Source organism: Sus scrofa, chromosome 2, assembly GCF_000003025.6.
Source record: "Sus scrofa isolate TJ Tabasco breed Duroc chromosome 2, Sscrofa11.1, whole genome shotgun sequence".
NCBI lineage: Eukaryota > Metazoa > Chordata > Mammalia > Artiodactyla > Suidae > Sus > Sus scrofa.
This window is the reverse complement of record NC_010444.4, coordinates 5,853,125-5,874,141: the sequence shown is the minus strand read 5'-3', so window position 1 is coordinate 5,874,141 and position 21,017 is coordinate 5,853,125. Positions and strand designations below refer to the sequence as shown.

The 21,017-nt window shown below is 59.4% G+C and overlaps 2 protein-coding genes across 6 annotated transcripts; one reads left to right on the top strand and one right to left on the bottom strand.

The window, feature by feature from the left end:
- ACTN3 (actinin alpha 3) lies at nucleotides 363-13,756 on the top strand. 2 transcript variants are annotated; one of them, XM_003122492.4, is made up of 21 exons: nucleotides 363-587; nucleotides 4,371-4,485; nucleotides 4,663-4,782; nucleotides 5,083-5,169; nucleotides 5,253-5,340; nucleotides 5,773-5,851; nucleotides 5,937-6,018; nucleotides 6,713-6,798; nucleotides 7,106-7,198; nucleotides 7,618-7,848; nucleotides 7,977-8,124; nucleotides 9,491-9,641; nucleotides 10,186-10,294; nucleotides 10,392-10,532; nucleotides 10,794-10,976; nucleotides 11,681-11,815; nucleotides 11,910-12,089; nucleotides 12,454-12,600; nucleotides 12,688-12,753; nucleotides 13,237-13,395; nucleotides 13,478-13,756. In XM_003122492.4, exons 1-21 carry the CDS (start codon nucleotides 438-440, stop codon nucleotides 13,634-13,636), a joined length of 2,709 nt encoding a protein of 902 aa, XP_003122540.1. In that variant the 5' UTR covers nucleotides 363-437; the 3' UTR covers nucleotides 13,637-13,756. The 2 variants fall into 2 exon arrangements, with proteins under 2 accessions (XP_003122540.1, XP_005660702.1); XM_005660645.3 differs by having other exon boundaries at nucleotides 382-587; nucleotides 12,454-12,753.
- On the bottom strand, nucleotides 13,884-19,059 carry CTSF (cathepsin F). Of its 4 annotated transcripts, none has more exons than XM_021082791.1 (14): nucleotides 18,717-19,058; nucleotides 18,378-18,476; nucleotides 17,997-18,081; nucleotides 17,845-17,906; nucleotides 17,677-17,770; nucleotides 17,004-17,117; nucleotides 16,739-16,884; nucleotides 16,568-16,664; nucleotides 16,408-16,488; nucleotides 15,235-15,354; nucleotides 15,091-15,155; nucleotides 14,918-15,008; nucleotides 14,487-14,545; nucleotides 13,884-14,407 (listed from the first exon to the last, which is right to left on the bottom strand). In XM_021082791.1, exons 1-14 carry the CDS (start codon nucleotides 18,927-18,929, stop codon nucleotides 14,333-14,335), a joined length of 1,401 nt encoding a protein of 466 aa, XP_020938450.1. In that variant the 5' UTR covers nucleotides 18,930-19,058; the 3' UTR covers nucleotides 13,884-14,332. The 4 variants fall into 4 exon arrangements, 3 of the variants coding, with proteins under 3 accessions (XP_020938450.1, XP_005654721.2, XP_003122543.3); XM_005654664.2 differs by having other exon boundaries at nucleotides 17,677-17,752; XR_002341429.1 differs by having other exon boundaries at nucleotides 14,487-15,008; nucleotides 17,677-17,752; nucleotides 18,717-19,059.

The following is a 21,017-nucleotide window of genomic DNA, read 5'->3' as shown; positions in this document are numbered from 1 at the left end:
TGCGCCTCGGTGTTTCTGACTGTGAAATGGGAATAATGCTCCTTGTTTCCCACCAAGGGGGCGCAGGAAGAGGGTCAGGAGGAGACCCCAAAGGCAGATTAGAGAGGTCTGCAACCGCTATTGTTATCGTCATCTCCGTTGTATACCTGAGGAAATAGATTCAGAGAGGGCCCGTGACTTTCCTAAAGTCACACAGGAGCCAAAACGCGAATCCCGGATCTCCGCTATGAGATCCACCCCAGCGCCTCAAAATTCTGCAGTCTCCTAGTCCCAGGACAACCTCCTGCCTGGTCTCGAGCGCCCTCGCCCCAATCCGGCCCCTCCCTCTTCCCCCATATTTAGCGCGAATCCGATCCGGGGCTGGGTCTGCGGCTACTTAATGCGGTCCCCAAGTTCTGGAGCGCGCGGAGCCCAGCGGAGCCAGGAGCCCAAGCAAGATGATGATGGTTATGCAGCCCGAGGGTCTGGGGACCCGGGAGGGGCCCTTCGCAGGCGGAAGCGGCGGGGGCGGCGAGTACATGGAACAGGAGGAGGACTGGGACCGCGACCTGCTGCTGGACCCGGCCTGGGAGAAGCAGCAGAGGAAAGTGAGTGCTAGCCCATTTCCTGATGGCAAAACTGAGGCCTGAGAAGCCAGGCGGTTTGTCCTTGGCATCTTAGCAGGTGAGGGGCAGAGCCTGTCTTAAACCTCGGTGTTATTCCTTAGCCGAGGCTCTGCCCATCAGCCCCTGTTGTCTCCCAGGGCTGGAAGAGGGGGCTGGGGGACCCTCCAGTGGTTTAGGATAAGAAGAGTTTCCCCACCCCCCCCCCAGGGTTCATTCCCCTGGGCCTACTGCTCCATTTCTGCTAAGGAATATGGGGTGAGCGAAGCCCAGGAGATCCAAGTTTGAGGGTGGGGGTGTGGGGCCCCCCCACACACCCCCAACTCTCTGGTGAAATATTCCCAGACTCCACCTGAGGACTTGCAGCCAAGCAAATAGTGGACTTGGAGTGTGGGGGAAGGGGTAACCGTCCCAGACCCCCCTCTCACCCTCTCCCTATTCTCTCCAGTGTGATGTCCATGCTCACCTATCCCAGTTGTCGCATCAGGAAACTGAGGCCTAGAAAGGGGCCGAGATAGGACCCAAATCATACACTGTCAGAAAACAGGACCCCCGCAACCTGAGGGTCTTTGCCCATTGCCTGCCCCACCCCGATTCTTTCCCAGGATACCCCTCCCCACCCCAGGGGCCCTGAGTCTGCTGTAAAGGCCACAGGTGGGGGTGGGGGGGGTGGGGGGGAGCCCTGGGTTTCCTTACGTGTAACCTGACTCTCTGACCAGATGGTCACTCTGTGCTGAGGCAGCGCCTTGGAGGACCTGAGAGGGGCACATGGGCAGCTGCCACCCAGGCCCAGCCTTGTAGGGTACTTGGGCCTCCCCTCCCCGATCTATTTTCACTCCCAGACTTTCCCAAATGGAGAGGGTAGGACACCTGGGGACCTAAAAGAGAAAATGATCCGGACTGGAGTGAGGAAACTTTGGGGAGTGTCAGGCCAGGGGTAGGGAGGGCCCATGAGGTCATTCGACCCCACTCGGCATTTGCCAAAAGTGTATGACACCAGGAAAGGGCCGAGAACGGGGTACTCAGTGGAATTCGCAGGATCTGAGAATCCCAGGATTTAGAATCAGAGCACTTCCGCTGGGTTAGATGACAGGAGGTGACCCCAGGGGCTGGGAGGCTCAGCTGACTTGATGAGGGTGCCCTGGGTGACACGCCCCCCCGCCCCCAGCTCTTCCTGCACCTGTCTCCGAGCAGGGCTGCAGTCCTTGGACCCAGCCATCTCCCAGTGATGTCATCCCTGCCCCCTGGCTCCAGCTGCCACCTGCCCTGCAAAACTCCTCCCCCTACCCCCCCAAACCTCTCCCAGATCCAGGGTCACAGACCCCTCATTAGGCACATGCCAGCCTGTAACTTGCTTTCATCACTTCAAAGGTCGAGAGCATCCTCCCGACCCCACTTACAGCCACTCACCTCACCCATTCATGCAGTGCACAGCGTAGGTGCTCCTCACATTCATCGGCATCCCCTGGAACTGGACATTCAGGTTGTTTCTTTTCAGCCAATGTTGTTTATTACAAAGTGATGAACGTCTCTAGCCCCACCCCATCCCTGCTTCTCCTCCCGGTCCTGGAGCCCTCCTGTCTCTTCCCGCCGACACCTGAGTCCTCCTTATTCCACTTCATTCAAAAACATTCATTCAGTATGTCTTAGAGCGGGCCTACTGCCCGGCACTGTTTCAGATGCCAGGAATTCAGCAGGGGACAAAATAAAGCCCCTGCCTCAGGGAGCTTATGTTCCAGCAGGGACAAATGTTTCTATCTCATCCACTTGATCCTGCCCCGTCCCCCTCGCTGGTCTCAGTCGCCGCCTCCTCAATTCTCCCTTCTGCTCGGCCAAGCCATTTGTCTCCCCTCTGGAAGCATAGTGGGCTTTCTAAAACACACGTCTGCCCCTCTCCCTCCTCTGCCTGAAAGCTTTCCTGCCTCCCCGTTGCCCTCAGGATCAAGTTCAGCCTCCCTGGCTTAGCACGCAGGATCATGCATGACCTGGCTTCTGCCTCTCCTCCGGCCGGCCTCTCACCACTTGTACCGCAACGCCCCCAGAGCAGTGCCCAGATAGCTAGAGCCCCACAAGCCTGGCAACTGTTTCTTATCACCAGGCACTTGCCCGTGTGGCTGTCCCTGCCTGGAATGCCCTTGCCTGCCCTTCCCTGCCTGAATAACTCCTGCTCTTCCTTCACAGTTCTGATCAATTATTAACCTTCCCCCAAGAGGTCCCCCCTTTTGATTTGAAGAACTGCTCCCCTAGGCTCCCTGACATTAGTCTCTCTCAGCATTTCTCAGGCCAGTGCGACTCTTTGATTGACTGTGAGTTCCTTTAAGATGGGAACCAAATCTCATTAAAGGCACGTTTGTCAGAGGCAAGAATGACCCTTCTCCACCCCGGAGCCCTCCACCCCGGGAACTCCCTTTCCCCCTGCCCTGTCTGGACCCAGAGCAACTGAGACTCCAGGGTTTGGAAGGAATTACAGAGAATCCAACTGCCCTCTCCTGCGCCCCATCAGTCAGAGCTCAGCACCCGCTTCCACACCTGAGGAAGTGACCAGCCGGGCCCCCTCCCTGGATTAGCTGCTTTGGGGTGGGGAGCATGCTCTAAATTCCAGAATCCTGCAAGGTCAGGGGAAGAAGGACCTGAGACATGGTGGACTCTGAATCCTTAATCGTGCAAATGGGGGACTGAGCCCAAGAGAGGGCAGGGGGCACATCCCAGGTTGCAGAGACTGAGCAGCTCAGCCAGGACTGGAGCCCAAGTATGGATTCCACCAAGACTCTACAGCTGGTGGCAGGATCCAGGGCTCAGAGGCTTCGTAGGTTGGTGGAAACCTGTGCACCAAACTCTAGGCCCCTCCCATCCCCTAAAGATGTGCTGCCATATCCCACCTCTCCCATCTCAGATGGAGGCTGAGACCCACTCTGGGGGGAGGGAAAGGGAGGGCCATCCCCTCCAGAAGCTAGGTCAGGCTGGGCCCGAGTGTCTGCAGAGCTCTTTTTTTCTTTTTTTTTTGTCTTTTTGCCATTTCTTGGGCCGCTCCCACGGCATATGGAGATTCCCAGGCTAGGGGTCCAATCGGACCTGTAGCCACCAGCCTACGCCAGAGCCATAGCAACGGGGATCCAGCCGCGTCTGCAACCTACCCCACAGCTCATGGCAACGCCAGATCCTTAACCCACTGAGCAAAGCCAGGGATCGAACCCGCAACCTCATGGTTCCTAGTCGGATTCGTTAACCACTGCGCCACGACGGGAACTCCTGTCTGCAGAGCTCTTGCATCCTCGTGGTGTCCATGGAGGCTGTCACAACAGCCCAGGAGGTCGGTGGGACCAAGATGACAATACACAGGTGCACAGTCCCTCAGGCAAAACCCTCGGAGCTTTTCAGATTTTATTTTTTAATTTTTTGCTTTTTAGATTTTAGAAGGGTAGTGTCACCCTGCATTGACCCTTGTGTCTCAGAGGGCTCCACACTTGGGAGTGTTGGCTCTACAATTTTCTAAATCCCCCACCATTGCTTGAGACTGGCCAAAGCTGTCCTGCTGAGGGTGAGGCACCCCAAGTCCAAACTGGGACCAGAATGGGCCCCAGACCCTATTTCTCCTCTTCCAGGAGAATTAAGGCTCAGAGAGGGAAAGGGGCTGGCCCCAGATGCCCAGCGAGTCAGTGGCTGGGCCTGGACTTGAACCTAGGGCCTTGGGCTCTGAGATCTACCCTGGCAAAGGGGCCGGGGCGCTGTCCTCAGCTCTAAGGTCTGAGCGCTGTCCTCTGCCCTCAGACCTTCACTGCCTGGTGCAACTCGCACCTGCGCAAGGCTGGCACCCAGATCGAGAACATCGAGGAGGATTTCCGCAATGGCCTCAAACTCATGCTGCTCCTGGAGGTCATTTCAGGTGAGGGGTGCAAACCAGGGCCTAGGGCCCCCAGCACTAGGGGAACCCAGACAGCTGGGGGAATCGTGGCAGCAGAGTGCTGGGGGGCGGACTTGGCGAGGGAGGGGGAAGTCTGAGGACTATGTCTTCGGCTTCCTCTCATGATGTTTGACCCTTGGCCTCTCCTCTTACACCCAGGAGAGAGGCTGCCCAGGCCGGACAAAGGCAAGATGCGTTTCCACAAAATTGCCAATGTCAACAAGGCCCTCGACTTCATTGCCAGCAAGGGCGTGAAGCTGGTGTCCATTGGTGCTGAAGGTGAGGAGGTGGCGGGAGGCCCGGGGTGGGGGCTGGGGGACCGGGGGGCGTTTCTTAATCTCACCACGGGGGTAACCATCCGTGTCCCACCAGACGGACTGTAAGGAGCGAATGGCCCCAAAGTGCCAGCAACAAGGCCTGGCGCCTAGTAGGTGTTGGATGAATCATTCTTAAGTAAAATGATTGAGCACCTACTAAGTGCCAGCCCTGGGATGGGGGACAAGGGCCAGAGGGCGGAGCAGGGGGAAGGTACAGGCCGCCGAGTGCCCGCTGGAGCGTGCCCCACCCCCTGCCCTGCAGAGATTGTCGACGGGAACCTGAAGATGACCCTGGGCATGATCTGGACCATCATCCTCCGCTTCGCCATCCAGGACATCTCCGTGGAAGGTGAGCGGCGGGGAGGCGGGGAGGGCGAGCGGGCTGGACCCCCAGACTGCCCCCCGCAGACACTCACCCCCATCCCTGCCCAGAAACCTCGGCCAAGGAAGGCTTGCTGCTGTGGTGTCAGCGGAAGACGGCGCCCTACCGCAACGTCAACGTGCAGAACTTTCACACCAGGTCCGTCGGCGGCCAGCCGGGGGGGGGGGGAGAGGTCACGGCCAAGTTCCCGCCACCGTGTCTGAAAATAGGAAGACTCAGTCAATGTTGAATTGGATCCAGGAGGGCCAGGGGGATTCCTGGAGGAGGGGGCGTTAGAGACATCCCCGGGGAGGGCCTTCCAGCCAGAGGGAACCTTGTGAGCCAAGACCTGGGGGCCCAACACGTCTAGAAAGTGGTGCGGCTTAAGTGTAGGCGATGAGAAGGACCGCCCCGCGCTTGGAGGAAATGGTCTGAGGCTGGTAATCAAGGGCCTGAAACGCGCAGCCCAGGCGTTTGGACTTCCATCCATTTTCCAGATGAGGCTGTCCTGATGGGGGTGCTCCTGGGACGAGGGTAGGACAGGGCCTCAGCTTGAACCCAGGCCTGACCCCCCCCCTTCTCTCTGTCCAGCTGGAAGGATGGCCTGGCCCTCTGTGCTCTCATCCACCGACACCGCCCCGACCTCATTGACTATGCCAAACTGCGCAAGGTAGGCCTCCCCCAACCCCTGGCCCCGGCTCCCCCACCTCTGCCCTCAGCTGACCTTTGACCTCTCCCCCCCTCACACCATCCAGGATGACCCCATCGGCAACCTGAACACCGCCTTTGAGGTGGCAGAAAAGTACCTGGACATCCCCAAGATGCTGGATGCAGAAGGTGAGTGAGCTGGTCCAGGCCAGCCGTCCACGTACTCACTTGTCAACTCGGTCCAACCTCCACACTTTGTCCCCGATCCTCCCGCGCCCTGGAACGCCATGCCCCCTGGTCAGAATCCTTCCTGCCCACAGGCCCCCTTCTCCAGGAGCCCTCACCCTGTCCCCGTCCCTCTCCACCCAGTGGAACCAGCTTCTCCTGCATCTGTCCTTAAATAACGGCCCCACCCTCTGCCTCCCATCCATTACCTGGGTCACCTGGGGGCTTGATGGTCGCCCATCCTGGGAACTCCCCTTAGGTGGGTCCTCCCTCTTGTCTCTGTGCCCATAAAAGTCTGGAGTCAATTAAAGCAGCAAACATTTTCTGGGCACCTACTGTGTCTGGTGCCTGGGTGTGAACTGGGGGGACAGACAGACAGACGGAGTTATGGGGTGGTTAGAGGCGCCAGGCAGTGTGGACTGGCACCTCATGAGGGCTGCGGTGCTCCCTCACCCCACAGAGGGGAGGTGGGGGCCCCAGGGTGACCAGAGAGGCCTCCAGGGAAGGGGAAGGCACTGGGTGTGGGGGATCCGGCGGCTGGGGGCCGTGACTAGATGTCTCTGCCCCCTCCCATCCCGAGGGAGCTCTCTGGGTGGGGGCGTGAGCACCCTCCCCAGCCCTGGCTTTGGCCAATCACCACCTCGCTGCCGTCCCCCAGACATTGTGAACACCCCCAAGCCCGATGAGAAGGCCATCATGACCTACGTATCCTGCTTCTACCACGCCTTCGCGGGGGCAGAGCAGGTAGGGGGCTCAGCTGCTGCTGCCTGGGCCAGGCTGGACCCAGGGGCCCCACTTGGCAGCATCTCAACACTTGGAGGTGCCAGGCCCTGTGTGGGTGGGAGTGCCATTGTCCCAGCTGCACATATTCAATTCTTGGGAGCTCAGGAGCCGAGGCCTCTGGCTTGGAAGTGCCTTCTTTACCCTAAAAGATGTGCTCCCCTCTTTTCCTCTCTTTGGGCCCAGGTTTTAAGGGTTTACAGAGGGGGGCTGGCGTGGGGGTGTCTGTGGCAGCTTCTGATGCCGGCCCTCCTGCCCACTCCCACCAAAGGCAGAGACAGCCGCCAACAGGATCTGCAAAGTGCTGGCCGTGAACCAGGAGAACGAGAAGCTGATGGAAGAGTACGAGAAGCTGGCCAGTGAGGTGAGATGGGGGCCAGAGAGGGCCGCCCCCTCCTCTACCTGCGCTCTCCCCCGGCCTGGATCTGCAGAGGCCCCCCCCCCTCCTTCAAGTAGCCATGGGCTCCCCAGCCGCCTCCTGCCCCCTTCTGCCATCCAAGCTCCCACCATTCATGCGGCATCCGTTCAGTTACCTATCCATTCACGCCTGTTGAGGCCGTCTCACACCCTTTGCCCTGTGCCAACCTACACTGGTTCCTGGGCTCCGACATTAACCATCCTGCTCCTTCTCAGGCTAGTGGAGTCCCCCACCATTCTGCCCTCTGGACCCCCGCTGTGCTTGGAGCCCGGCTTCTTGGCCACAGCCTGGGTGTGGGTGGAGAGGGGTGGGCGTGATGAGCGGGACTCACTACTCTCTGCTCTGCTCCCGCCTGGCCGCGGCAGCTGCTGGAATGGATCCGCCGCACCGTGCCGTGGCTGGAGAACCGCGTGGGCGAGCCCAGCATGAGTGCCATGCAGCGCAAGCTGGAGGACTTCCGGGACTACCGGCGCCTACACAAGCCGCCCCGCGTGCAGGAGAAATGCCAGCTGGAGATCAACTTCAACACCCTGCAGACCAAGCTGCGGCTGAGCCACCGGCCGGCCTTCATGCCATCTGAGGGCAAGCTGGTCTCGGTGAGCCAGGCTGGGGGAGGGGGTGACCCCAGCCCTACGCCGGTCATCTTCTGGGTGGCCTTGGACTCTCTGTTCCCCTCTGTATAATGGGTGAGCCATGATGGAGGGCACCTCTGCCTGCCCCACAGGACATCGCCAATGCATGGCGGGGGCTGGAGCAAGTGGAGAAGGGCTATGAGGACTGGCTGCTCTCGGAGATCCGGCGGCTGCAGCGGCTGCAGCATCTGGCTGAGAAGTTCCAGCAGAAGGCCTCCCTGCATGAAGCCTGGACCCGGGGTAGGCACCACGGGGCTTGCTTCTTGTCCTGGGGTGGACTCTGTGGGAAGGGGTCCTGGCAAAATGCGCGGGGCAGGGGCAGGTGTTTCGTAGAGAAGCTGGAGCTCTGCTTTCTAGTCCCACCCTGACTTTCTGTGCAGTCAAGTCACTGCCCCCTTTTGGGCCACAGTTCCTTTTTCTGTAAACTCAGGCCCCTAAAGACTCTCCTGGCTCTGGCCTTCTATAGGTCTGCTCTGATTCATTTGTCACTTAGCATTTCATCTGTGTATGTGAATAAAGTGAGTCCCCAACCCTGACATCACTTATGTTATTATCCTCGAAGTATACTGATACGAGGAGTTCCTGTTGCGGCTCAGCAGGGTAAGAACCCGACATAGTGTCGGTGAGGACATGGGTTCAATCCTTGGCCTCCTTCAGTGGGTTAAGGATCTGGCATTGCCACAAGCTGCGGCATAGGTTTCAAATGCTGCTCAGATCTGGTATTGCCGTGGCTGTGGTGTAGATCACAGCGTGGCTCTAATTCAAGCCCTAGCCCGGGAACTTCCATATGCAGCAGGTGCAGTCCTTTAAAAAAAAAAAAAGGCGTTTTCCATGTGGCTCAGTGGTAACAAACCCAGCGAGTATCCATGAGGATGGCCTCGCTCAGTGGGTCAAGGATCTGCCATGGCCGTGGCTGTGGTGCAGGCCGGCAGCTGCACTCTGATTCGACCCCTAGTTGGGGGACTGACATATGCCACAGGTGTGGCCCTAAAAAAAAAAAAAAAAAAAAGCAATAATGGATTATGAGCATAATGAATAACAATGGTTTGATATAATAATTCCTTAAATACGCAGCCACTTGTGTGACGCTGAGAAGGTCTTGGAACCTCCAAACCTCAGAGGCACTCAGTAAATGATCACTGTTGCATTTATTGTTACTGTGGTTTTATTTGTATAATTATGGTAATTGCTATTCTCAAAGCACTTTTATAGTTATTATTCATTTATCCACCAAATATTCATAGAGCGTCTACCAAGTACCAGGCCCTGGGGGAAGTGGTGAGCAAAGGAATTCGGGCCAAGGGCTCACTGGCCTCATAGAGGCACTGGAAGGCAGTTTCCATCAAATGATACCAAAATGTACCAAGGGCCAACCCGAATGGTGCAGGGTCAGGGACTGTGACGTCACTCACGGGCCATGCCCTGGATCAGGAGCTTCACTTACTATCACACTAGTGCCTCTGAGCGAACCCCAGGGTAGGCTGGGCAGGTGTCATCACCTGGGTTTCACAGACGAGGAAGCTCCATGGTCACACGGTCAGGCTCGGACCCCCTCCTCCTGCCACGACCACCACTGGGTGATCCGAGCTGGCCTCTCTCGGAGCAGGGAAGGAGGACATGCTGAGCCAGAGGGACTACGAGTCGGCTTCGCTGCAGGAGGTGCGGGCGCTGCTGCGGCGCCACGAGGCCTTTGAGAGCGATCTGGCGGCGCACCAGGACCGCGTGGAGCACATCGCTGCGCTGGCCCAGGAGCTCAAGTAGGCGGGGATGGTTACCGGCCGCCCCGCCCCCAAGTGACCACGCCCCTGCCTGGCCCCGCCCCTCGGCCCCTCGGCCCGCCCTGCTTCCCTTGCCGTCAAGACCTTTTGCTCACCTGGTTTGGTGACCCCACCTTGGTACCCAAGTCCTCCCCCCTCCTCCTGTAACCCTGTCCCCAGGTTTGGACACTGCTGTTACCCACTACTAGCGCTCGACCTGCCGCCTCACCTGGCCACTCCCTTCACTTTTGGGCAGGCCTTGGCCTCACCCCACCTCTTGTACACCCGCCCTGGAACTCGGGACCCTGCTCCTCCATCCAAGCTCCTCCAGGGACTGGAGCTGAGGGCCAGCAGGAGACCACCCCCCTCTCCCGGGAACCCTCTGGGAACCCCCTGCTCTAGGAAAGGCCCCATCACCCTCATCTGGCCCCACGCCCTCACACCCCCCACCACCACTGGGCCCGGGTTCCAGCCCCCAGAGGGCAGTCAGGAAGAAATCTGGCCTGCGGTCTGGCCCCTCAGTCACCCCGCTTCCTGTCCCCAGTGAGCTGGACTACCATGAGGCGGCCTCGGTGAACAGCCGCTGCCAGGCCATCTGTGACCAGTGGGACAACCTGGGCACACTGACCCAGAAGAGGCGGGATGCACTAGAGGTGAGACAGGGGGTCAGGGAGATGGAGGCCGGACGCTGGAGGAGGGTGAGGGGGCCTGCTGGGCAGGCTGCTGACTGGCCATCACTGTGGTCCCTAGCGGATGGAGAAGCTTCTGGAGACCATCGACCAGCTGCAGCTAGAGTTTGCCCGGCGGGCAGCGCCCTTCAACAACTGGCTGGACGGTGCCGTGGAGGACCTGCAGGACGTGTGGCTGGTGCACTCGGTGGAGGAGACCCAGGTGGGTGCAGGGGTTCCAGGTGTGGAAGGTTGGAGGGGATGACAGGAGAGTGGCTGGTCTTCTGTCCGCCACCCCTTTGGGTTCCTGGGGAATGGGGGGCAGGAGGAAAACTCCAGTTCCCCTGTGTTGGGAGAAGGGAGGCCTGGGTCCTCGGCCAGAGTTTCCCTGGAGCCGCTGGGTGGCCTGGAGCACCACTGCCCTTTCTGCTTCCCTGGGGGAGGTAGGGGCCCCTGGTTGATGCTTCCTGCCTGTTGTCCCCAGAGCCTGGTGACAGCACATGAGCAGTTCAAGGCAACACTGCCTGAGGCCGATCGAGAGAGGGGTGCCATCCTGGGCATCCAGGGCGAGATCCAGAAGATCTGCCAGACGTACGGGCTGCGGCCCAGCTCCACCAACCCCTACATAGCCCTCAGCCCCCAGGACATCAATACCAAGTGGGACACGGTCAGTGCCGCCTGCAGCCTTTCCCGCCTCCCGCCCGCTCCCCTGCGTCCTGACCACCCTGAGAACGTCAGCGTCCCAAGATATGGAGAATCAAGTCCACTTGCAGACATGGCCTGTCACAGACTCCACGTGGCGCTGGACAAGTGCCTGACTCGGCCACATCTGTTAAATGACCATAACAGCAGCGTTTTCTTGTCAGGCCTGATGTGAAGTAGAATTAGATCTGACGTGTGGACACCCTTTACAAAAAAATCTAAGCCTGTTAGGAATGATGTCATGGGAGAATTCCTGTCATGGCTCAGTGGGTTAAGAATCTGACTAGTATTCATAAGGATGTGGGTTCAATCCCTGGCCTTGCTCAGTGGGTTAAGGATCCAGCGTTGCTGTGAGCTGTGGTGTTGGTGGTAGACGTGGCTTGGATCCTATGGTGCTGTGGCTGTGCTGTAGGTGGGCAATTGTAGCTCTGATTCAACCTCTAGCCTAGGAACTTCCATATGCCATGAGTGCAGTCCTAAAAAAAAAAAAAAATGTCATGAGCCCCATTTTACAGAATAGGAAACGAGCCCAGAGGCTTAGTGACTTACCCAGCCCCAGTGCCCTAGAGACCCAACACCTTGGCTCAGAGCGGCAGGAGCTGTGTGAGGGGCTGGAGCCCACCTCTTAGCTCCAACTGCTGCCCCTGGCACAACCACCTTCCCTCCCAGGTCCGAAAGCTGGTACCCAGCCGGGATCAGATGCTGCAGGAGGAGCTGACACGGCAGCAGGTGAACGAGAGGCTCCGGCGACAGTTTGCAGCCCAGGCCAACGCGATTGGTCCCTGGATCCAGGGGAAGGTGGAGGTAAGGCTTGGATCATGGTGCCAGCCTGGGAGAATGGGGCCAGGGCTGGGCCACTGGGAGCTGGGGGCCCTCACCCTGCCCGGTCCCCCTTCAGGAAGTGGGGCGCCTGGCAGCAGGCATGGCCGGCTCTCTGGAGGAGCAGATGGCTGGGCTGCGGCAGCAGGAGCAGAACATCATCAACTACAAGAGCAACATCGACCGGCTCGAGGGTGACCACCAGCTGCTGCAGGAGAGCCTGGTGTTCGACAATAAGCACACCGTGTACAGCATGGAGGTGGGGCCTTGCCCACTCAGGAGGAGGGGGGGCGGTACTGGCTGGGGGGCCTGGGGCGCCCGCAGCGGGACACAGCACATCTGCCCCAGGAGGGTCCCCATTCAGCGCGCCAGGCCCCCCAATGTACCTATGGGGATACCGAGGCCTAGCGAGTGCAAGTGACCTGTCCAGAGTCCCATGGCAGCCCAAGTCCATGGCCACAGCTGGTTGATCAGTACGCAATATCCATCACCAAACCTGAAGGCAGGAAGAGCCCGCAAGGGAGAGGACCTGCCCAGGGTCATACAGTGAACTGGGGGTGGAGCTCCAGCTAGGGGCCGGGCCCTGGCCGCCCACAGACCTGGCCTATCTCCTGCTTTTCCAGCACATCCGTGTGGGCTGGGAGCAGCTGCTCACCTCCATTGCCCGCACCATCAATGAGGTGGAGAACCAGGTACTGACCCGAGACGCCAAGGGCCTGAGCCAGGAGCAGCTCAACGAGTTCCGGGCATCCTTCAACCACTTTGACCGGGTCAGCAGGGGCCTGGCCCTGTGGGCTGGTGGATCTGGGGGCTGGTGGCGTTTGGGGACTGGGCCTGACATCCTGTCCTCACTACAGAAGCGGAACGGTATGATGGAGCCCGATGACTTCCGGGCCTGCCTCATCTCCATGGGCTATGACCTGGTGAGTGTCCCCCAGCCCCTGCCCAAGGAGTCCCATCGGCGCCCCCTCCTACATACTGGTCCTCCGCATGTCCCTCCCCCCATCACACACATGACCTCACTTCCTCCTCATCGCACCCGCGGGGCTGGGGGCTGGGGATCACCCCTTTTCACACAGAGGCTCCCAACGGCTCAGAGAGGTGAATTGACTTGTTCAAAGGTGCTTGTCTGGACCTAGTTCTGCGTGACTCCAAAGCCTGAGCATACATCTTTATAAGAGGCCCAGGAACCAGGCAGCGGGGGGCACCTCTGCAGGAAGCAGAGCTCAGCCTGGCAGGGGAGTCCCTGAAGCGCGAGCTGAATGAGGCTGCAGCGCAGTCTACAGAGAAAGGGGGCACCTCGTCCCTGGGGTGGTCAAGCCAAGGCTAGACAGTCCCCAGGAGGGGGACATGGCCCTCCGGGCTCAGGTACACACAGGCTCGATGCCCGGCCTCTAACCCTGCAGGGGGAAGTGGAGTTCGCGCGAATCATGACCATGGTAGACCCCAACGCGGCCGGGGTCGTGACCTTCCAGGCCTTCATCGACTTCATGACCCGAGAGACAGCCGAGACCGACACGGCTGAGCAAGTCGTGGCCTCCTTCAAGATCCTGGCGGGAGACAAGGTGGGTCCCCGGCAGTGGAGGGGGCTGGCGGGATGGGGCAGGGAACCGGACCGGAGGGCCCTCAACGCTGCTTCTTCCCCAGAACTACATCACTGCTGAGGAGCTGCGGCGGGAACTCCCGGCGGAGCAGGCCGAGTACTGCATCCGCCGCATGGCGCCCTACAAGGGGGCCGGGGCTCCGGCTGGAGCCCTGGACTACGTGGCCTTCTCCAGTGCCCTCTACGGGGAGAGTGACCTCTGACCTGGACCCCGAAGCGCTACACGTCCAGAGATGGCTGCCTCCTCTGGCTGATCCCGTCCATCCCCCAGCAGGAGAAGGACCAGCCAAGTGCTTCTGAATAAAGATCCATCGGGGACCTCGCTCCATCTCCTTCTGGTTCTAAAGCAGAAGCTGGGCCCTCGAGCTGCTGGACGGAACCAGCTGCCTGACCCTCCAAGGGTCCCCACCACCCCTCCCTGCCCTCAGAGACCAAACATTCACACCACACTGGGGCCCAGGACACCTCTTTATTGTGTTAGAAAAGGTTGGTTACAACAGTCTCTAGATGTGGAAGGCAACACTGTCCCCAAATCCAGGGGGACCAGAAAATTTATAGCAGCAGAGAAAAGCTGGGGCAGGAAGGCAGAGCCTGCTGAGGACACAGCTGGGTTTGGGACCAGGGTACTTTCTTCCCACCTGCTCCTGACCCCAGCCCAGTATTCTCGCCCCGGCTTCGGTGGCCGAGACAATCACCCTTCACCCCAAGATCCTCCTAGCTACCACAGTTCAACAAAGGTGCAGATGGGGAGCTTCGGGGAGGGGGGGCTGGGCCCCTAGTCCAGTGGCCTTTGCTCACCCTGAGGTACCTGGTGCCTGTCCCTCAGTCGGCTGTGCCCCCTGGGGAGGGGCCTGGTCATGCAGGTCAGGCAGGGGAAGGGGCTGCTCTGGTCGTGCGCCTCAGTTCACCACTGCCGAACTGGCCATGATGTTCACGCCACAGGCCCCGGACCCACGGTACAAGTAGTAGTAACCCTGGGAGAGAGGGGGTGCTGGTGAGGTCAGCAGGGCACGCTCAGGGCTGGAGGGCTGGGGCCAAGCAGGCAAGACTCACCTCCTCGCCCCAGTCAGTGCCCCAGCTGTTCTTGATGGCCCAGAAGGGAGTGGCAGAACCTGGGGGGCAGTGCGGAGCACAGGGAGTCAGAGCCCAGGCACTCTGCCCTCTTCCAGTACCTGCTGTGGGCCTACTGTGTGACAGGTACTAGGAAAAGAGCAGAAAGCTGGACAGACCCACTGCCCAGCCTCCTGCAGCCCTGGAGTTTGGGGAGGGCACCCACCCGCCTGCCCTAGCAGGTTATCCAACAACAGCTCAGCCTCCCACCATGGAGGAATGGCTTTCCCATCCATGGAGGGATGGCTGAGGCTGCCTGGTCCACAGCCCGAGGCCGGGTGAGGACAGGTTCCTTGGCGTTCCCCTGATTTCCCTCTCCAGAGGTCCTGAGATGCTGTGGTCCAACTGGACAGAGAGGGGTTGGTGGGACTCACGGTTGCCGTAGCCCACGAGCAGCACAGCGTGGTCGATGAGCCAAGGGCTGCAGAGGGGCCTCAGGGGGTGGGAGATCCCGTGGCGGTAGAACTGTGGGGAGATTGAGTGGGGGGCCAGCTCCAGGAAGGGGGAGAGGAGTCAGTATGAGACAGGGCAGGGGGAGGCACCTTACCTGCATGCCAAAGGCGTTGATGGCAACGGAGATGGGGCCCTTCTCGGCCAGCCAGGCTGCCAGCTCTGAGACAGGGGAGGGGCGGTGTCAGGGGCACCCAGGCCCCAGCCCCGCCTGGCCTGGCCTCTCCCCTCCCTCACTCACTCTGCTCATTCTGGCTCAGCTCCACCGAGTCGTTGATGTAGACCTTGGCCTTCTCTGCGTTGAAGCTGCAGGTCTGCAGGTGGCCCCGGTAGCTGTAGTCGTCCTCCGTCTCCAGCCCTCCTGGGGAGTGGGGGGCGCGGACCGGGGGTTAGAGGAAAGGTGGGCCCCGGCTCACCAGCCTCGCCTTTTCCCAGCCAGGGGCTGTGCTAAGCCTCATCCACAAGGTCCCTCATTCTTCACCCACCCCGCGCCCCATTCCTCTGCAAGAAATGGCCTCAGTCTAGAGATGGCACAACTGAGGCCCAGAGGGAGCCACCACTGAGAAATGCGGCAGGGATGGGACTCAACTCTCCACTTTTTTTCGGCCATGCCCCAGGCAGGGGGAAGTTCACGGGCCAAGGATCCAACCCGCACCACAGCAGTGACGATGCCTTAACCACCAGGCCACAGGGACCTCCCTCAGTGTTCCTGACTCCTTGCTCTCCCAGTGTTTCTAGGACGCCTGACCTTGGCTTGCTTGTCCCGCTCTGACCAGACCCCCACCAGGCTCACAGCCAGCGCATCCTCCTGCCACTGCAGCCCACAGCCCACGTATTATTATTTTTTTAAATTTTTTTTGCTTTTTAGGCCCGCACCCATGGCATATGGAGTTTCCCAGGCTACTGGTCAAATCTGAGCTATAGCTGCCAGCCTACACAACAGCCACAGCAATACCAGATCCTTAACCCACTGAAGAAGGCTAGGGATTGAACCTGCGTCCTCACGGATCCTAGTCAGATTCGTTAACCACTGAGCCACGACGGCAACTCCCCCACTGCCAATTGAGGGCAATACCTCCCCTCAAGGGATTGGTGTGTGTGCCGCCACCTGGTTTAGCAGCAGTGCAGAAACACAGACGTCCCGGCAGTGAAGGGACCAAGACCCCCTGCTGTGTCCCAGCCCCTCCGCAGGCATTTCCTCACGTGGCCCTCAGGGCCAAGGGGGACGTGAGGCGCCCCGGCCCACAGATGAGGCAGCGGAGGCTCTGAGGGGAGCTGACGTGCCCAAGGTCTGAGCTGGCGAGGGTCAGCGTGAAGACCTGGACCCAGCACACACGCTGCCCCGGAGCGCGACTGCTTGAGGGGAGCACTGGGGCGCCTGCTGCCCCCCACCCTGAACCCCAGGAACGCTCACCCAGAGTCTTTATGGCCGAGTAGGCGTTGGAGGGCAAGCCGCCCATGCAGCCCTTGTCCACCTTGTCGCAGTCCAGGAGCTCTAGGAGACAGAAGGCCAGTCCCAAGGAGCCCGCCGGAGGAGCTGGGCCGGGGACAGGGCGGAGGCGCGGGAGGCTCACCCTGCTCCGAGAGCGAGAGCAGCGTCCCCTGCTTCAGGAACCACTGGCCCTCCACGTTGCCCGTGACGGAAAAGGCCCAGCAGGAGCCGCACATGCCCTGCGGAGACGGTGGAGTCAGGCGGGGCCCCTTCCAGACGCCTCGCCTCCCACCCTGGCTTCTAGGGCTCCAACCTGGTCCTTGACTTTGGTGACAGCCCCCTTTTTCCTCCAGTCCCACTCGGGGGGAGGAAGGCTGGAGACGGACTTGGCGAGGCGCATCTTCCGGCCGGGCTCCTCTTGCAGGAGGGGGTTCAGGTAGATGGTGCGGAACTCCTCCTCTGCGGGCCGAGCGGGCCGGGGGATGGGGAAAAGCGTTGGAAGCCGGTCCTGGCTGGGGGCCTCGGGAGCAGGCCCTGTCGCTTCCAGGCACCATGAGGACTCTGGCCGCCACCCCTACCTGTAAGGTCACTGAACTTGGTGACCCCGTACCGAGCTGTGCCAGTGTCCAGGGCCTGGATCTTCTGCGCTCGCACCATGTTGTTGGCGAAGACGGACATGCGCCACCTGGCTTCTGTGGGGAGAGGAGAGGAGAAGCTTGGGCCCCAGATCCTAGCAGGAGAGGTGCTTGGGGATAAGAAGAGGCAGAAGTTCCCCTGGGGCAAAGGTGGGCTCTGGATCGGGCCTGAAGCTTATTTCAAAAAGGGTGGCACCCTGGGGTAGGTGGGGGTGGGGGCCAGACTTGCAAGTGGGTTAAGAGGGGGGACGAACTGGGGTGATGACTTGCCAGCTATGAAAACAAAACCAACCCGGGCTCTTAAGGGCACCCCCAGACAGGAGGTTGTGGGCAAAGGCCACCCTGCTGGGGGTCCTCCAACAGAGAAAATGTGGCCTTTGCCCCACCCCACTTTATCCAGAAAGATGGAGACCTATGGTTTCTGAAAACCAGATGGGAGAAGGGGTCAGGTACCTGAGACAGATGCCAGGTCCTGGGAGGCTGAGCAAGAACTCGGGAATTTAGGGCGTCCTTGAAAGGATCTCTTGTGCCCTTCCCCTCTCCAACACCACGGTGCCAAGTTGGGGGGAAGGCCCTGACCTGACTGGGACAGCTACAGCCAAGGCTGGGTCCTCACCCTCCTTTGTATCATACGTCCGATTATAGGTGGTGACAAATTCCTTGAAGATCGAAGCCATCTTCACAGAAAAGTCCTGGAAAGGCAGAGGGGTCTTTTCAAGGAGTCCTTCTCAGACTGACCAGGGAGGGGAAGAGAGGGGACATAAGGCAGCAGCCAGCTTCCCACCTGGGGCAGGGGATCCTTGTTCAACAGTGGGAGGAATGAACTGAAAGTCTCGTTTGTGTCATCTGGAGAGGGTTCCAACAGAGAAGAGTTAGGACTGAACCCTAGGTGAGGTGTGACCTGAGCTCTCCCAGCATCCTGGGCTGTCCCAGCACCTGTAACCTTGGTATCCACTGGGCCACAGTCCCGCCTCAGCAGCATGTGTTTTCCCAGCTCGTCCAGGACTTCGAAGCTGCAGAGCTGGAGGCAGATGAGGAAGCCAGTCAGGGGACTGGGTTGGGAGCAAGGCCTCGGCAAGAAGGAGCTGGAGGGGTCTCAGATGAAGACCAGCTCCAAGGCAATCACCCCCAGAGTGGAGAGCCGGGCAGACACCCTCCCTTTCACAGCATCTTGGTCTCTAGCCGTCCAGGCCTGGTTAGGGACTCAGGGTGGAGTAGCCGAGGCCTCAAAAGCTCCCTCTAGAAACCTGACCCATCAGCCAAAGGACTGCCAGACTCAGTCCGGGGGCAGGAAAGCGCAGGAACCCCATCACTCACCAGGGTTTTCTTGGATATAGGGAGCTGGCACACGGTAGGGTCGTTGCAGGGAGGCTCCACCAGAGTGGCCTTCAGGGAGTACAGCGACCCCCGGCCCGCCTGGATGGAAGGAAGGATGAGGCACCCAGAGCCACTCCCTCCTTCGTCCGGCTTTCACTGGGTCGACAGATCCACCATGTCCCTTCCTCTTCCCAATCACTAGAGATCCAACGCCCCCGCCCCAAGTTTAGCCCCCTCCCCAGGTCTGGCGTCCAACGCCCTCGCCCCAAGTTCCCAGCCCTCCGACGAGGGCCCCGCTCGCTCCGGACCGGAGAGCTCCCGCCCCGAGTGGGTCCTCACCCGGCGGACGCGTCCGCGCACGGCCCTCAACGCGGCCCTCGTCCCGGCAGCCCGGCCGCGGTTGTACATCTCCAGGGCGAAGCGGGCGGGCGCCAGGAGCTCCGGGGACGCCAGCTCCCTGGCCTGCGGGCCGGCCGCTCGGGGCTTCTTGGGGGCGGGAGCGGCGTCCGGGAGCAGCCCCAGCAGCAACAGCAGCTGCAGCCAGGGGGCCATGGCGAGGGCGAAACCGGCGGCCCGGACTCACGCACAAAGCAACGCGCGGACCAACCGACCGGGCGGAGCTGCCCGCAGCCGGAGGGCCCTCGTCCCCCACCCGCAGCTCCAGAGACCGCGGGGCGCCGGCCAATGGGCGCCGGCGGGGTGCGCCTGCGCACTATGTTGTTTACGTGAGGCACGTGGGGCGCGCCGGCCGCGCAGGCGCGGAATTACAATCGCACCCTAAAGCGGCGTAGCAGCAGCCGGGGCTGGAGGGGGCCCGGGGTTGCAGCCTTGAAGTAATCTTTTTAGGTCTTGGATCTGCTGTTTGGGGAGGGGAGAGGATGCTGGCCTGAGAATAGAAATAATAACTGGCATTTCTTGCGTGCTTATTATATGTTACACGGTTTATGCCATCCCTCTCTAATCACGGTAGCCATCCTGCGAAGTAGGTGTTACCCGCATCTAATCAGTGAGGAAATGGAGGCTTAGAGAATTTAAATGGCTTTGCCAAACATCTGTTACGTGAAAGAGCCGGACTTGAACCCAGGGAGTTGGCCTCAGAGCTTGAGTTCACAGCTTGATCCTCTCTTTCGTTTTTCTCTCTCTTTTTTTGTCTTTTTAGGGCCGTACCCAGGGCATATGGAGGTTCCCAGACTAGGGATCAAATCAGAGCTGTAGCTGCCGGCCTAGGCCAGAGCCACAGCAACACTGGATCTGAGCCTCGTCTGCGACCTCACCACAGCTCACAGCTACAGGGGATCCTTAACCCACTGAGCTAGGCCAGGGATCGAACCTGCATCCTTATGGATGCTAGTCAAGTTCGTTAACCACTGAGCCATGGCGGGAACTCCGGTTCCTCTCTTTTTATCAGTAAAATGGCACCTAATATTCTCTGGACTGGCAGTGCCTCAGGCTGTTATGGGGATCAGAGGCAAATGTGCAAACAGTGCAGGGGGCTGGGACTGATCTTTTGTAAGCATTCACCACTATGTTCCAGGGCCCAACAAGAGGAAGCGCAGATGCACTAAGCATAGTGCTGCCTATTGGAAGCTTCCAGTGTAGTGGAGAGACAGGTGAGAAAGGAATTTTCCTCCAAGATGTGACCGGCTATGGGAGAGGCATTGGGACTTTTCTTAGATCCAGATTTCCAGAGATCCACATTGGTGTCTGTCGTATTTCACCTTTGTGGGAAACCATCTTCCCCAAAGCCTGTTCCCTGGACACTGGAGCCTCCTGATGAGTGTCTGGAAGAAAGTGTGACTTATCTTCTCATCAGACTGAGGCAAGAGACATACTTATAATTCATGGAGGAAAAGGAAGGATATTTTAAGTCACACATGTTGGAGTTCCTGCTGTGGTGCAACAGGATCAGCAGTGTCTTGGGAGCCCTGGGACGCAGGTTCTATCCTGGGCTCAGCACAGTGGGTTAAGGATCCAGCGTTGCTGCAGTTTTGGCTTAGGTTGAAACTGTGGCTCGGATCTGATTCCTGGCCTGGGAACTCCATATGCCTCTGGGAAAAAAAAAAAAAAAAAAAGTCACACATATGTTATCTCGGGCAATTCTCACAACAACCTTCAAGAGAAAAATTGTACAATTACCCATGAGGATAGTGAAGCAGGGGCATGCCAAAGTTCAGAAGCTGAGCTGAAAAGAGGGAGGCAGCAGAGGAGACTGGGAATAAATGGACATTGAGCGACTAAGAGAGGGTGATGTCAAGAAAGTAGAAGAGGAAGTTCCCAAGGTGGAGCAGTATAAATGAATCCGACTAGTACCTGTGATGTTGCGGGTTCGATCCCCGCCCTCACTCACTGGGTTAAGGATCCAGCATTGCCATGGGCTGTGGTGCAGCTTGCAGATGTGTCTCAGATCCCGAGTTGCTATGGCTGTGGTGTACGCTGGCAGCTACAGCTCTGACTAGACCCCTAGCCTGGGAACCTCCATGGGCCACAAGTGCGGCCCTAAAAAGCTAAAAAAAAAAAAAAAAAAAAAAAAGAGAGAGAGAGAGAAGAAAGAAAGTAGAAAAAAGGAAAGTATCTCAAGGAAGAGAAAGTGGAGTTCCCTTGTGGCTCAGTGGGTTAGGGATCTGGTGTTTTCATTGCTGT